The sequence below is a fragment of the Elgaria multicarinata genome, chromosome 2 (genome assembly GCF_023053635.1).
Source record: "Elgaria multicarinata webbii isolate HBS135686 ecotype San Diego chromosome 2, rElgMul1.1.pri, whole genome shotgun sequence".
NCBI lineage: Eukaryota > Metazoa > Chordata > Lepidosauria > Squamata > Anguidae > Elgaria > Elgaria multicarinata.
The window spans coordinates 110,076,382-110,094,121 of record NC_086172.1 but is presented as its reverse complement, the minus strand read 5'-3'; the positions used below and the strand labels follow the sequence as shown (position 1 = coordinate 110,094,121).

The following is a 17,740-nucleotide window of genomic DNA, read 5'->3' as shown; positions in this document are numbered from 1 at the left end:
TCAAGCCCCATTTGTTTCAGTGGGTCTACCATAAGTAGGACTAACATTGGATTCTACCCCCAAAGGCACTGGGCATCTTCACAGAAATGGCACCAACATATATATTTTATTTATTTATTATTTATTGTTGCATTTATATCCCACCTTTTTTCCTCCATGGAACCCAAGGTGGCATACATACTATAATCCTCTGTAATCTCTGACTGGCCCAGAGTCACCCAGTGGGTTTCCATGGCCGAGTGGGGACTAGAACCTGGATCTCCCAACTCCCAGTCCAACACTTTAGCCACTACACCACACTGGCCCTCCAGGTGAGTTGGAGGACACAGTTCCCATTATCCCCCAGTCAGCATAGCTGGAGGTGTTATGGGAGTTGTTGTGAAATGCATGTGGAGTGAATTAGGCAGGGAAAGCTTGATATATAGAAGCACGCTCCAGAATGCCTCAGATTTTTGTAGTTTATTGTATTAATCTAGATTGATGGTCATCTCATATGACCTGTGCCTGGCCTATGTTCTTCTTCAGTAACAATTCCATGCCTGGGTTAAACTCTGTTTCTGTGGGGCTCATCTACACCAAGCAGAATATTCTACTATGAAAGTGGTATGAAAGCAGTATATAAAAGGCAGGAGCCACACTACTGCTTTATAAGATATTGAAGTGCACAGCAGGATCTACACTACTGCTTTATAGTGGTACTGAAGTGCACTGACAACTGTTGGGGCGCATGACACATCTACACCAAGCAGGATTTAGCGGGATGAAAATGGAATGAAAGTGGTATATGGTATGTGTCAATTGACACCAACAGTTGTCAGTGCACTTCAATGCCGCTATAAAGCAGTAGAGTGGCTCCTGCCTTTTATATACTGCTTTCATAGTGGAACATCCTGCTTGGTATAGATGAGCCCTCCAACAACTGGGGAAGCACAGCAGTGTATCCTCCATCACAGTCAATGTTATAATAGGCTTTATGCTACTCCATGTTTTTATTGGGAAGTCAAACTGAATTCAATGGGGCTTACTCCTAGGTAAAACACATAGGATTGGATTTGCAAAGTGCTAGTCTATTATACTCACACACAATTACCAAGCAGTAAATAACACATATTGTTTCCTCCTCTCACAACAATAGCTTACAGATATTCCTCAGGAAGCACAGTTCTGAACATGTCTACCAAAGGAAGCTGAACTGTGTTTAAGGGTAAGCTAGCATAGATGGCATACTTAGGAACATATGAACATAGGAAGCTGCCTTATGCCCAGTGTTAGGGTGACCATATGAAAAGGAGGACAGGGCTCCTGTATCTTTAACAGTTGCATAGATAAGGGAATTTCAGCAGGTGTCATTTGTATATATGGAGAGCCTAGTGAAATTCCCTCTTCCTCACAACAGTTAAATTGCAGGAGCTATACTAGAGTGACCAGATTAAAAAGAGGGCAGGGCACCTGCAGCTTTAACTGTTGTGAGGAAGAGGGAATTTCACCAGGTTCTCCATATATACAAATGACACCTGCTGAAATTCCCTTTTCTATGCAACTGTTAAAGATACAGGAGCCCTGTCCTCCTTTTCATATGGTCACCCTACCCAGTGTTGTTGACACTGATTGGTAACTGCTCTCCAGGCAAGATTCCTTCATGGAGAAGCCAGGGATCGATCCTAGGACCTTCTGCATGCAAAGCAGGTGCTCTACCACCCTGAGCCACAGCTGGGAGTAAGTCCCACTGGGACTTCCATCTGAGTAAAACATGCATATGCATATGATTGTGCTCCTAGAAGGCTGCAGCAATACAACAATAATAAATAACCATTTGCTGCCCTCAAATTTGCTGCCCTCAGCAGTCTGAGGTGGCCTTGGGCAAGGCGGAGCAGGCCAATTCGCTTCTGATTCTCCGCTTCTAATCAGAGCGGAGCACATCCCTATAATAAATAAATAAATAAATAAATAAAGGAATATAGGTTCTGTTGAATTATACAAATAAGGTCTATTCATTTTAAATGTGTTAGGTCAGTAAAGCTTACTATTGCAATAAAATTTAAGTAAGTATCATGGGGTTGTGTGCTGGGAAACTCAGAAGTTGTCCTTTTGAATCCTTCCCTTTTTCACACAGAGCCAAAATCCTATTAGCAATTTTGTACAAGCGATAATCATAATTTGGCTATTTAGAACCTTGATGAAGTCATTATTCCCATGATTGCTTACAAAATAATTAAGAGAAGGGGGGGGGAAATCTTACTGCCAGCGTTGAGAGGCATTTTGGGAATTGATTAAGGAGTTTTCTTCCTTCATTAAGAAACAAGTTATAATTAGCAGCTACTCTAGGAACAGTTCAGCCATAGGTCATATTAGGCAATGGATAATATCAAAAGAAAGAGAATTCATAGTACAATTACAGATGCCAGGGGAAATCCTTTCTTACTCATACATTGACGTCTTGATGATTGATTCAATCTATGGGAGCTGGTGATGATATAGTTGGTCAGCTGTGCTCAGCTTTCAGAATGTAATCAGACTTTGAGAGATGCCACCCACCAGCTACTGTGATAGAGCTGAGAAATAGCTGGAAAGAGTTTAAATTTTGCAGAGATTGCAAGAGCCCAAGAGAACTGAGAGTTGGCTGAGGAGTTGGGTGCAGTGGTTTTATTTGGAAATCTGGTGATGGATTAGTTGTAATGCTATCTGCTGCGAGGGTGTCTATTTGCTTCCAATATGGCCGACGAGACCACATTATGCCAGTCCTTTTCCAGCTTCATTGGCTGCCAGTCCAATGTTCTCTGCATGTATCCAGGGCAGCTGATTAGCTCTGCACCGGGTGAGCCTTGATATTGCATCTCTTAACTGTTGAAGACCAGATGATCCCTTTGGTGAAACTTTCTATTAGTGTGATCTCCTGCCATCTCTACTCCAACACAGGGAAGTGAGGGTTTGGAGGTGCTGTTTATCCCTTGCTCCCCACAGGCTTTTCCCAATAGAAAAACCTTCGTCTTGCTCATGGTGCCATCTGTATTTGCCATTTTCATTTGCATAACTAACAACAGCTTGAGACAAGGGATATACATGTAAAGGCCATGGGAGGAAAGGGTTAAATACTTTCCACCAGAGCACCTGTTCCCTGGTCTTTTAAGCAAATCAGCAAAACAAAAAACCTGTGGAGACCATGCCTGATGTCTGGTTTGGACCTTAGTTTCCCAGTCCTTGTTGTATAGCACATGGCAGTTTAAGTTCTAGGGATACCTGAGCCATGATGAAAGAGCTCTTATTCTGTTGTATTCAGATGGGATCTTTATGTCTAGACATGTATATGTCTCCTATAGAAGGGGAACCTGTTTGTTGTGCTTGTGTTTTAACATATAAATAGGTTGCCCATTAATGAGATATAAACTTTCCTGCAATAACCCTGGATGAATGTCCTATGAAATCCATCCACCCACCTTTCTGGTTATTAACACAGCTGTTGCTGTTGTTGTTGTTGTTGTTGTTATGGATGCAGGTTTATGCCAGGTCACACCATTTGTCCATCCAGCTTGGTATTGTCTGCTGACTGGCAGCAGCTTTCCAGGGCATAGGTGTGCAGCACATTTCATTAGGGTGTACACCCGGGGATTTTTTTAAAGGCAAACATTTGTTGAATACTCAATCATAAAAGACATTATTTTTATTCATTTATTAAACACTGTAGACACTGATGCCCTACTCCCAGCAGAGAAGCTTCCACCAGAGCCATTCCTTTTCATTCCTGCTGCTAGGAGCACTTGTGGTCTCTCAGAGGCAGTGGTTCTTCCACATGGTGGCAGAGCTTCTGGAGGGCCATTCCTGCTGCATCTGGATCCCCTTCTGGATCCTTACTCAATGGCGCCCTCAATTTGATGCTTATTCCTTGAGACATTAGGGTGTGCCTGGGCACACCCAGCACATCCCTTACGCATGCCTATGTTCCAGGGCTTCTGGTAGGGGATTTCACCAGCTCTGCTTGATGATGGACAGGGCAGGGATTGAACCTGGAATTCTCTTCATGCAAAGCATGTGCTGTACCACTGAGCTACAGTATGTCCCGTCACAGTGCCATCCATATACATGGTACTTCGTGGAGCAGAAAATACAGATTACTGCCACACAAAACTTACAAGATTCCCCATTCACTGACAACACTGCTTTATCTTTAACACTGTTTTAATGCACATCCAACCAGGTCTCCATTTACCATAGATAACTTGCTAATATGCTCCCATGTGGTGTGAAGACTAATTAGACAAGTGGAGAGGAAGGGGTTCTTTCTGACTTGGCACAATTTCAATTATTTCAGAATTATTTCACAATGCTCTTTTGGATTTTATTTTGCACACTGCATTATCATTATTTGTTCAGGAACAGGTGAATGAGCAAAATTGTGCATATTCAGCATTTTAAAATTCCAAGAAGAGGAAATGTGGACAATCCTGGAAAAGTATTAAGATTAGATTTGGGCCAGATCTACACCAAGCAGGATGTGACACTTTGAAACATTTTGAAAACTGCATATAGAGTGTGTCCTGGACCCCAACAGTTGTCACTACTGTTATAAACCATTTTAAAGCAGTAGTGTAGATCTTGCTCTGGAAGAAGAAGGAACAAACAGAAAAGAAATATGATGTGTGATGGGGTATTATTACAAATAAATTCTAAGATTTCAAAGTCAATAAAGGGTTGAGGAGACGAAAATTATATTTGAGACAGGTAAGAGGATATTAATTTTTAGTGAAAGAAGAAACAGTGGGATTTCTATTTCTACTTGGGTGGTTGACAGGAGCAAGTATCAGAAGGGTTCTGAAAAGTCAGCGCAGTTTAAAAATGATTGTGTGTCTCTTTCAGAGGGGCAGCTGGATTAGGCTGTCACAGCAAAAACACAAACAAAAGAAGAGCCTTGTGGCATTTTAAAGACTATCGGACTTAAGTGTATCTTCATTGGCTCATCCTCATGAAATACGATAGTTGGCTTAAGAAATACCTTTGGTAAACAGTTGAGAGCCTACCAGGTATCAGTTTAACAGATAAGAAGGATAAACTGCTCTCTAGTATAAAGCAGTAGCAAGTAATCCGACTGCCAAAAATAGATCACAGGGGGGTTTGATGTCCTCTCTTTATCTTAAAGACACACAGTGAGGAAACTAACAGACACCAACTTCTGTGTCTGTAGTAGCTTCTGCAAGAGAATTGGTAACGTGTGTGCTACACATGCATGTGTGCACACACACACACACACAGAGAGATCCAGTGGAGAAGATTACCCAATCTATCATTAAAGATAATGGTGGGCAGGACCAAAGCCAAAAGTTGTCTTTCTGCTACTCCCTTTTCTCCCTTCTTTCCCATGCAGTAGGCTGCCAAGGAAGAGACAGATTGCTCTTGCCAGAGATGTGAACTGATTTCATGCACAGGCCTTTTGAAATTAGGCTAAAGGATGCAGGTTGCTCCCCTGCATTAAACGAAACTGGTGGGTGTGGATGGGTTGGTGGGTGTTTTTAATCACCTGGAACTCCTTACAATAGAGATAGAAAACTAGGGGCCTAATAGCCAATCCAGAGACCCTTTAAAGTTACCTTTCTGGCCACCAGCATAGCCCCCAAATGCATGCCCGTCTCTCCCCACCCTCATTGTGCACTTCAGTCATTTTCTTTTAAATTGAGGCAGAGCAGAGGGCTATCTAATGTGCTCTCGCTCGCTCCTGCTTTCTCCAGCCAATGGCAAATTGTTTAGCCAAGGGTATTTCTTCAGCCACCAAATGTATCCCACGAGAATGAGCCAACCAACATATGCATAAAACTGTGACTCTTTAAAAAAGCCGCAAGACCCTGTGGTTTTACCACCCCCCTCTTATTATGCACATCAGCTGCTCACTCCCACATTCAAGCTAAGACACAAGAAAGCAAGACTGAGCAGCTGAGGTATGTAAAGGAAGAACTCTGTAAGCTGCCCCATTTCTGATGGGGAAGAGATGGTTAAAGAAGTCTCTGTCTGTTTCTCAGCACATATGGGTCAGTGGGCAGGGCCAAGGTTGCTGGCTGGCTAATCAGCCGACTCAGCTGAAAAATATGGCCCTTGTTAAAAATTAGTTGTCCACCAGGACCCTAAAACCAAAAGTAAAAACTCCACTCCCCCTTTCCTATAATTTTGGCTGCACACACACGAAATGGAGACAACATTGTGAACTTTAGAGAAACAGCGAGGAATAGCCAAGCAGAGGCCTACTGAACTTAGTAAAGAAGCTAGCTTTTGAGTGTGTGTGTGCGTGAGAGACAGACTGACTGACTGACTGACTGACTGACTGACTGACTGACCATGGGAATTCCAGCGCTCCCTATCATTTTTTTAAACAGTATTCTGAATTTAAGCGAACATCCCACACCAGAGCTTTTCTTAAACATAAAAGACCTGTCCCATTTTCCTTAATATTTCTGTCATATCACCTCTTAAATGTTTTTGAGAAGTTTTATTTGATGAAGACATCAAAGAACACTGTGCACAAATTAATGTGTATGTCCTTTTTAATATTCCAGTTCTGGAGTCAGCTAGCAGTAAATATAAGAATATCTAAGAAGCAGGGTCTAAAGCCCATGTATCTATATCTATCTACCTACCTATCTATCTCTATCGTAGCAGGTTCCTGCAGGTCCCATGTACTGGGATGCCTGGTCCAGAAGCATGAATGTAAATACAAACGACATGGGGACTATGGAACTGCAGAGTCATATGCATGGTAGTGGCAGCTAACAACTGTTTCCCTGTGGCAAGTGGTCCATATGGCTAGCCTGGTGTTTAAAGCCCTCTTACACACTTGTAACATGCCCATTCAAGTACCGGCTATAAATCCAATGGCAGCCCCTGCTAATCAGTTTTCACATGTTTCAGGGGATCAAACTGGTATGGCTCCTTGTTCCCCAAACTTGCTTTGGCTAACACATACAAACTAGGAAAGAACTGAGTAACAAACATGGGGTAATTTCACAGGAGAATCTGCTGTGTGGCAACCACTTAAACCACAGATGTGGAATCTTTGGTCTGTCCATCCACCCCCATCTGGGCCCTGTCCCTTTGTCAAGGCCTCACCCATCCCTGAGAGAAGAGGAGATGGAAGAGCAATTTAGCTATGACCTTAAGGAGTGCTCCACAAGGCTTTAGGGAGAGGAGGAATCACCCCCTCCTAGTTCCACTGATGGAAACCATCCTGCCAGTGAGATGACCTAATTGGATTCCACCTTCTATATGTAGAATACACTTTATTTGGGGGAGCAGACATGCAATGCCATGCCTGCAACTTGCAGTACAAGAAAACTTTATCTTTGGATTCTACCGATTCTACTTAGACGTGGGCTCCATAGCCAACTTTTGTCCAAATGTCAACCATGAGAGGCAGGACCAGAGTTCCACTCTTTATGTTCTGAGCTGCCAAGCTCCCATGTATAGGCCAGGCAGTGGGAGTGAGCCACTAAAGGACAGATTAAGGTGTATCTGATTACACCTTAATTAAGGTGCAGTCATCCGGAGATTAAGGTGCGCTCATCCGGAGCTTTGGAGTGTGTTGTCATCAGTATACTGATGACACGCAGCTCTATTTCTCCTTTTCATAGAATCACAGAATAGCAGAGTTAGAAGGGGCCTACAAGGCCATTGAGTCCAAACCCTGCTCAATGCAGGAATCCACCCTAAAGCATCCCTGACAGATGGTTGTCCAGCTGCCTCTTAAATTCCTCTAGTGTGGGAGAGCCCACAACCTCCCTAGGTAACTGATTCCATTATCGTACTGCTCTAACAGTCAGGAAGTTTTTCCTGATGTCCAGCTGGAATCTGGCTTCCTTTAACTTGAACCTGTTATTCCGTGTCCTGCACTCTGGGAGGATCGAGAAGAGATTCTGGCCCTCCTCTGTGTGACAAACTTTTAAGTATTTGAAGAGTGCTATCATGTCTCCACTCAATCTTCTCTACTCCAGGCTAAACATGCCCAGTTCTTTCAGTCTCTCTTCATAGGGCTTTGTTTCCAGACCTCTGATCATCCTGGTTGCCCTCTTCTGAACACGCTCCAGCTTGTCTGTATCCTTCTTGAATTGTGGAGCCCAGAACTGGATGCAATACTCTAGATGAGGCCTAACCAGGGCCGAATAGAGAGGAACCAGTACCTCACGCGATTTGGAAGCTATACTTCTATTAATGCAGCCCAAAATAGCATTTGCCTTTCTTGCAGCCATATCGCACTGTTGGCTCATATTTAGCTTGTGATCTACAACAATTCCAAGATCCTTTTTGTTTGTAGTATTGCTGAGCCAAGTATCCCCCATCTTGTAACTGTGCATTTGGTTTCTATTTTCTAGATGTAGAACTTGGCATTTATCCCTATTAAATTTCATTCTGTTGTTTTCAGCCCAGCACTCCAGCCTATCAAGATCACTTTGAAGTTTGTTTCTGTCTTCCAGGGTATTAGCTATCCCACCCAATTTTGTGTCATCTGCAAATTTGATAAGCGTTCTCTGCACCTCCTCATCCAAATCATTAATAAAAATGTTGAAGAGCACTGGGCCCAGGACTGAGCCCTGCGGTACCCCACTCGTTGCCTCTCCCCAGTTTGAGAAGGTTCCATTGATAAGTACTCTTTGAGTCCGCAGGAGAGGCTGTGGATGTGTTGAACCGGTTCCTGGCTAATGGACTGGATGAGGGCTAATAAACTGAAACTCAATCCAGACAAGACTGAGATGCTGTTAGTAGGTGATTCCGCTGACAGGATGGGGGGGTGTTCTACTGGTTCTGGATGGGATTGCACTCACCCTGAAGGAGCAGGTTTGTAGCTTGGGGGTTCTTTTAGATCCATCATTGTCACTTGAGGCTCAGGTGACCTCAGTGGCACGGAGTGCCTTTTACAAACTCTGGTTGGTGGCCCAGCTATGCCCCTATCTAGACAGGGATAACCTGGCTTCAGTTGTCCATGCTTTGGTAACCTCCAAGTTAGATTACTGCAATGCACTCAATGTAGGGCTGCCTTTGAAGATGGTTCGGAAGCTGCAGCTCGTGCAAAATGCAGTGGCCAGATTGATTTTGGGAACCAGAAGGTTCGATCATATAACACCTGCTCTGGTCCACTTGCACTGGCTGCCTGTATGTTTCTGAGCCCAATTCAAGGTGCTGGTTTTGACCTATAAAGCCTTACATGGCTTGGGACCACAATACCTGATGGAATGCCTCTCCCAACGTGAATATATCTGGTCACTACGTTCAACATCTAAAGTCCTCCTCCGGGTGCCTACTCCAAGAGAGGCTCGAAGTGTGGCAACGAGGAACAGGGTCTTTTCGGTGATGGCCCCCATACTATGGAACGATCTCCCTGACGAGGCTCGCCTGGGGCCAACACTGCTATCTTTCCGGCTCCAGGTTAAGACTTTCCTCTTTGCCCAGGCATATGGCAGCACATCTTAATCACCCACATGTTTATTTTTAACGGTTTTTTTAATGCTTTATGTATGTATGTCCTGTGTTTTAGAATTTTAAACTTTGTATACTTGTTTTTATCTCAATTTTAGAATTTCTGTAAACCGCCCAGACAGCTCTAGCTATGGGGGCGGTATATAAATGTAATAAATAAATAAATAAATAAATAAATCTCATTGGGTTACACCAGATTAAGGTGCATCTCATTGGTGGCTAGAGGAGAAGTCCCTGGGGTCTAAACCAACCCACCAGATGGCTCACTATAGGGTGGCACTTGATATACTTACCTCTAAGTACTGTCTGAAATAAGCAAAAAGGTTGTGGTCAATTGTAGCCCTAGCCTAACCTAACGTGGGGGCAGATGGCAGCTACCCAAGGTAACACTGAAAACATAAAATGCAAGCACAAGCCCAAAGAGCTTAAAGTTTAACTAAATTATTAGATCTCACATAGCATGTAACTGCCTATGCCAAGAACAGAACCCAGAAGTTCCTGTTTAGACCAATCTGACGTCAACAGGATTATATCCATGTTTAAAGTTAAATCACCACTACCATGCTTAATCAAGGCCTCAATTTGCTGTCCAAGCCACCAGACCAGAGCAGTTAAACCTATGTAAATAACAAAAAATATTAAAAATAAAAACAGAGCCAATTAGATTCATTAAAATGTGAGTTTATTGCAGAATAAAATTTAACAAAATCATTTTTCACGTCGACATGTGCCAGTAGCCATAAAATTTTATTATTTCAGTTCAACAAGTTAAAAGAGAGAAATCATATGCAGCTTGTTCATTAGAGGAGAAAATATTTTCCCGAACCGAAGGCTGAGTTGCTGTGACTGGTGTTGGTCATATTAATTATTTCCATATATTCCAACAGCTTCCAAGTATTGAGAATTTTATGCTTCATCCAAAACCTCAGACACAGCTACTACTCATGTTCTAAAAGTTGCCACCACCCAGACAGAGCACTGCAATAAACCCGTGTAATCTAGGCTGCAATCCTATGCCCACGTACTGGGGAGTAAGTCCCATTGAATTCAATGGGAAAGACTTCTGAATGTACATGTATATGATTATGCTGTTGGATGCCTAAATTAGGCAGGTGCTTAACCTACAAATGCAAGTGTTAAATGCATAGTGGAAGCAAGGGTGCACATGCAAGCCCCACCCCCAAACATCCCTAGATCTGAGCCTATTGGATGAGAAAGTCTGCAGGGGGGTTGTAATGGTGTTCAGCTGAAGCTGTAGTACAGCTAGGGGTAAACCTCAGGGCCAAAGTCCACCCCCACCCCCGAAATGTTCATCCAGAGAGCAGCAGGTGATGGGCCAATGGCAAACCAAGGCTGACGCTGCTCACTGAGGCATCCTTTCTTCTTATTTTTGTTAAGTTTAAGAAAGTAAAAGGCTTGCATAGTCATTAAAATTGTGTGTGTGGCTATCTCAAGGCTAAACAGAGGAAGACTATCTGTGAGCAATTACCTTGAGATAGAAGCTGTACTGGGAACCTTGCCAGGATTCTCTAAGATATCATGGTGTTAATGATATGAATATACCAAAGATCCTTGAGGCTGGGTTAGCCTAATCACAGCTGTATGTAATATAGATAAAAAAACCTGTGTATATATGTATATGTGTATAGCTTTTGTCACTCTGCACAATGACACGGAACTGTAAAGAATTCTGAAGCTAATAAACTTACTCTGCTAAGTAAGACCTGCATTGTGAGCTGTGTTTCTGAGCACAAACAGAATTCCCAAGGAAAAGTTCTGACCCCAACAATTTTTAAATGTGTTTACGGTTTGGGGGCAGCCAACTGGGCATGTACATTGTTATCGATGTTATTATTTTTACTTCAATATATTTCTGAAACAAAACAGTGCTTATTCCCAAGCAAATGTCTTTAGCTTCTGGTCAGCAGAAACAAACTATTTTATTCCAACATAGTCATGGTAGTGCTATGATTGCAGTGAGTTTAAAATGCAAAACTGCACATGCCCAGAGTATTCTTTTTTTGAATCAGGGCTGGGAAACATGTTTTGGAGGGCTTTGTCTCTTGCTCTAACACAGTGGTTCCCAAACTTTTTCAGGTCACCGCCCCCTTGGTTCCACAAACTCATGCTCAGCGCCCCCCTACCCTACACTATAAAAATCATTATTCAGAATAGTGGTTTTCAACGACCCACCAAGGAAGATAATAACAATAAAATTCAAAACAGTAACAATTAATTGAATACTTTATTCAAAATCCAATTGGTGTGCCCTGCCGTGCTGGCTGCAAACAGAGGCGTTCGCTCTCTTTTCCCTCCCTCCCTCGGCAAGCCTGGGGCGGGTGCTTCCCATTTAGAGGGGATTCTAGGAGTTGAAGGACTTTTTTCTGTCTAAACATGCATATCATGTCACACTAGCATGAATACAGGATTTCCTTCTTCAGTGGAACACACTTACTTAGGAGTAAGCACCATTTTGTTATAGGAAAGGATAATGTATTTTAATTAAAATTTAAAAATAATTATCTGCTACCTGGTACAGAGTTTTCCTATGGAAAATCTGGCTGGGACTGAAGTAGAGGGGCACTAATTTTACTGTACTTATTGTCTTTAAATATGGTTAAATATCCCACAGTTACCTTGCTATTCTATTTCTACAATTCATTTTCTCCTGTCTTTTCTTCACCCTCTCTTTGTTTTCAGGCTGAATCCTATGCACATTTACCTCAGAGTAAGTTCTATTGATCTCAGTGGGGCTTACTTCTGAGTAGACAAACTTAGGATTGTGCTGCAGCTCTGTTTTTATGGTGACACAAGATACACACATACCATGTTTACCAAAAGAACGCTTGAAAAAAGGGGGTTGGACACCCTGAAATAAGCAAGGGCAGATAGGAATTGTTTCAGCAAGCATTCTGGAAAAAGGTGCTGCTGAATCTTCTTTAGCCAGGAAGGACCTGGGGAATTGCAATTCTCTCTCCCTCCCCCTTTTCTTTTCTCTCCCAATCCTGTTGTAGTCCAGATTTTTGGGGGGGGTGGGAGCACACACACACACACAGCATCTCTCTCTCTCTCTCCAATCCCCCCTCCCCGCAAGCCTCACAATAGCTGCCAGGCTGATTACGACAGGAGGGCAGCAGCTCAGAGGGGAGATGGCCCCAACCTGCAACTCCTGACAGGTGGTGATACCTTGCAGCAGCACAATCAGTCCTGCTCCCCACCCAGCCTGCTGGCTGACTGCTGTTCTTGGCAGCTGCTCTGCTGCCCGCTGTCCTCCACATGCTCCTTCCTCTCCACCGCATGGCTGCTGCTCCCGCCTTGTGCAGCAACTATCGCGAGAGGTCTGCCGGAGCAGCTTGTAGGAGGGAGCAGCTCTGGCCGAGGGAGCGAGCGAGTGAGCAGGCGGCGGTGGCTCCAGCAGGAAAGAAGCCCTGGGCCCTCCTAGGCAGGAGAAGAGTGGGCAGAGCAGCTGAATTCGCCGCTGTTTCCTGCTCTGCTGCCTCCTGTGGGCGCTTCCCCCACCCCCTACTTCTGGTGGGGCCGCTGTGGGCTTGAGATAGGAGGAGAGAGCGGCTGCGTGAGTGAGAAAGTCCTTCCTGAGCAGGAGCGGTGTTGGGAGAGCGGCTGAATTTGCCACTCTTTCCTGCTCAGTCCCTGGGTTTTAGGACCTTCTGTAGAGACCACCTCGAGCGCCCCCCTGCTGCCCCTTTGCCTGTTAGCGCCCCCTGCCAGCGCCCCCCTGCCATCCCTTTGCCTCTTGACGCCCCCCTATGCAATCCCACCGCCCCCAAGGGGGCAATACCGCCCACTTTGGGAACCACTGCTCTAACAGATCTGAAATGTAGAACCAGGTGTGAAGCATGAAAGACGAGAACAGAAATGTTAGTTGTAGGCTTCACAACCGAAGTAATACACATGACCATATAAATGGCCCAGCCATAATATCATTAAATCCAGGGGGTCTAAAATTTATTTATTTATTTATTTATTTATTTATTTATTTACCTACCTACCTACCTACCTACCTACACCACTGGCTATTACCTAGCTACACCACTGGCTGAACACACTTACAACATTTCCAAATAGCACATTTAGTTCAGTACACTTACAACCCTGCTGCAGACCTCTGCGCTAAGCATACAGAGGGCCCCAGGTGCCTGGGGATGTTATGGTGTGTGGCTTGTATGAACTCACCACTCTTTCAGTTCTCATGTGTACAGGCTCAGCACCTGAATAGGGCTATCCTATGGCCCATAAGTAACCAACGTTTGAGCAATTGTCCAAGATGATGTTTGGACAACTCAAATCTGTAACATATACAAAGTGTAACTGAATCACATTTCTTGGTTGGATCTTGATTTTAAGAATTTACCAATTGTACTGTAGAAACAGATTAGTTTTATAATGTATTTGAATGCAGTTTCTATAACATTTTCACAAGAAAAGTATTCAATGGGTAATAACAGAAAGAACAGTTTTTGAAAAGGAAAAAACCCCTATGCATATTCAGTGAAATGTGGGACCAATATATATTTCTTTTCTCTTTAAAGATTTTTGTTTAACTTATTTTCAAGTTGATCACATTACTTTTTAAATCAATTATTTTTACTCTTAAAAACAGATAAAATTCAGAGAACTTCCAGAACTCTTCTGATCTTCATAACAAGTTGTTGGATGCTTATGCTAAACACCATGCATCCACAGCAACAAGACAGAAAGGAGTCAAGCCTCATCTTCAAGCTTTGGGTTCACTTCCTTAGATTCTAGTTTAGAGACCTGTAAAGCAGAGATTTAAACAGCCACTTACTCTTTAACCAAGATAAAGAGTCTCGACAATGCCCAGATAAATAACCGAACTACATGTTACCCACAAATGCTTGCATCAACTCCCCCACATCTATCCCCGCCCCCCAGCAAAAGTATCTTTGAGAGGGGGTGATTGGGAACAGAGAAGCCGCAAGTGATTGTACTCAGTTCTTCCATCTGCGCTCCAAGTTGGACCCTCCTAAAGGGGCTCAGCCTGGGGGATGGGGGAGCAGGAACCTATTGGGGATTTTGGGTAGTATTCCATGTTAGTCCTACATAGAGTAGACCCGTTAAAATGATTGAGAATTATGTTAGTCACAATTGATTTAAATCCCATTCTTTTCAATGGGGCTACTCTACGAAGGGCTAACACTGGATACTATCCTTTGTAACCCCATATTTCCACGTACTACATACACTTCTATACTGCCCAATAGTCAAAGCTCTCTGGGTGGTTTACAAAGATTAAAAACCTTAAACATACAATATTATAAAAACCACATACATACAAACATAGAATTAGACAACACACTTTGGCCTAATCTACACCAAGCAGGATATTGCACTATGAAAGCAGTATATAAAAGGCAGGGGCCACACTACTGCTTTATAGCGGTATTGAAGTGCACTGACAACTGTTGGGGCCCATTGACACATACCATATACCCCTTTCATAGTGCTATATCCTGTTTGGTGTGGCTCCTGCCTTTTCTACACCATTTTCATAGTACAATATCCTGCTTGGTGTAGATGAGGCCACACACACACATAAATATATGTCATTTTAAACAATCAACAATAAGGATTTAAACCCATCATATGCTGCCAAATGCAGTTAGGCTCTTACTGTTGTTGTGATAATATGATGCCATGTTATAGCTAAGGCCTCCAAGCACAAAATGAAAAGATAATTCTTAACACTACCAGTGTACAGATAAGGAATCACCATATTATATAAGTCAAAAGAATCACCAAAATAATCAGATGTAACCCCAAACTATAGATTGGTGCTATGTTTAAAAGCCCTGTGCTTCTGCACGCCTTTCCCTCTCACCCTCCTCCCCAGCTTCCCCAATTCACGTGCTCTGATTTAATAGCGAAACCAGTTTGTCATTACGTCAGTTGCACAAACCATCATGGCAAACTCAGTTGAAACTCTGGTTTACAGGAAAAACAGCATTCTACCGAATTTGGACAGCTCATGGACTCATAAGTAAATGCTTTCATTTATTTTTGAACAGGTGTGAATGAACTGCATACATGGAAAGCACAGTGCAGAAACAAAGTGACACTAGGAGCAATAATTCGCGCCTCAGCATCACAGACGGAAAAGCTCTTGGTGTGAAAACAGCTGAACTCCTGGGGCACAGGCACGCCTTTGCCTACAGCACCAAGAGACACCAAAGGGCACATGTTTCCTTATCTCCAAATCCTAGGACAGCTGCTTCAGGGGGAGAAACGCTGTTCCAACCAAGCTTTCTTTTCTTTTTATCTTCTTAGCTGGTTTGTTTCACTGTGAACTTGTATTTAGTATATTTTTGAGTATTATTGTGATGTTGTTGATTAGTATATTGTTAAATATTGTTGTAGTTCTAATTTTTGTAAACCGCCCAGAGAGCTTCAGCTATTGGGCGGTATAAAAATGCAATAAATGAAATGAAATTAAATGAATGAACTATATGAAACCCTTCATGATGGCAGGTCAAAATTCCACCTAAAACATCACGTCACGACTCACAGGACTGTAGTGTCAGCACAAGGGCAGAATTGGCAGTCTCCACTCTGGCGCTGGGGAGTTGACTCAAGCTCAGTACAAGAGCAGCTGCCATTGGCACTGGTGTTCCATGGCATCTCCTCTTCTCTTGCCCAGCCCAGTTGCACCCTTGTTCTTAAGTGTAGAAGTAGAGCCATGCTGGATCAGACCAAGGATTCATCAAATCCAGCATTCTGTACACACAGTGGCCAACCAGCTGCCCATGGGAACAGCACCCTCCCACTCAAGTTCCCCAGCAACCGGAGTATGTAGGCATACCTCCTCCAATACTAGAAGTAGAATATAGCCATCAGGACTAATAGCCATCGATAGCCTTCTCCTCTAGGAATTTGTTCAATTCCCTCTTAAAGCCATCCAAAGTGATGGCCATCACTTCAGGAAGCAAATTCCATAGTTTGACTATGTGCTATGTGAAGAGGTACTTCCTTTTATCTATTCCCAATCTCCCACCAATCAGTTTCATGGGATGATACATGTATTCTAGTAGTCTCATCCTAGTATTATGAGAGCGGGAGAAAAATGTCTCCCTACCTACTTTCCCCACACCATGTGTACTTTTTTACACTTCTGTAACATCTCCCTTTACTCACCTCTTTTCTAAGCTAAACTATCCCAGATGTTGTAATCTTTCCTCATAGAGGCCTTGCTCCAGTCACTTGATCATTTTCAATGCTCTTTTCTGAACTTTTTCCAACTCTATAATATTTTTTTGGGGGGGTTGGTGGTAAACGGAACTGTAAACAGTATTCTAACACGATTCTGATGGGCAGAGAGCAGAGCAGGCTGTCCAGAGTATCCCAGAGACCATGAGTGCAACCTAGAAGTAGTCTGGTGTGCCACTCTGTACATTTTTGTGAACTGCCCAGAGAGCTTCGGCAATTGGGCGGTATAAAAATGTAATAAATAAATAAATAAATAATCTGGTGAATTAGAACATACAAAGGGGCACTGGTGGGGGCTGGCTGCCATGGAGGTGGTGACTCCACACACACAGACCACATACACATAACCACCACAGCTCCAAAATTGCATAAAAACAGGCTGGCAGAGATACAGCCCACAACAACAGCTAGGATGCTGCTCCATGCCAGCGCTAGTTGCGGCCCTAAAAGCCAAGCCAAGAAGAAAAGACAGGCAGGGAATTGGTGTAGGAATTAACAGGGGGATATGAGGAGCTGCAGGACGCTGCAAAGCAAGAGATGCTGCTTTCCCTTTGCACCGACCACTGACTTGGTGTGTGTGTATATGGACTGGGCTTGTGCATGGTGGATGTGATCTGAAGCTGCTAGCTTGGCTGCAAGGGGCCCTCCTGAACAGACAGAAACTAGGACTGATCTCTCCTGTTAGTCACACCGCAACTAAGAAACAGGGCTGCCTGCCTAAGACTGTATGCAGCGAAGCCTCCCCACAAGGGTGCAAGTACTGGCAATATTGCATATAGGCATCTGGCAAAAGCTAATGACTGCACCAATATGCTGGGTAATTAGATACTTAAGCTCCGATTAATCATGCCCATAAATTCTTACAGCCACAGAACGATTTTAAAAATATGACCCTGCAATAATAGCAAAGCAAATGCTCAATGAAGCTAATAGGATTTTATTTTTATTTTTTTTGCTTTTGACTTCACTGAGGCTGGGTCAGGTCTGCTTGTGGAAAAAATGACGGAAAAACAATACAAGACTTTTTTTTAAATAAAAAAAAAAGGTAGGG

At 43.3% G+C, this 17,740-nt stretch overlaps 1 protein-coding gene across 1 annotated transcript in view; it reads right to left on the bottom strand.

Annotated features, from left to right (window-relative positions):
* Positions 1-10,112: 10,112 nt before the first annotated feature.
* Positions 10,113-17,740, bottom strand: part of NADSYN1 (NAD synthetase 1) — a 61,311-nt gene continuing 53,683 nt past the window's right edge. The window contains exon 23 of the mRNA XM_063117371.1: positions 10,113-14,223. Within this exon, the coding sequence (XP_062973441.1) occupies positions 14,170-14,223 (54 nt within the window). The 3' untranslated portion in view covers positions 10,113-14,169. The remainder of the gene's footprint in view (positions 14,224-17,740) is intronic.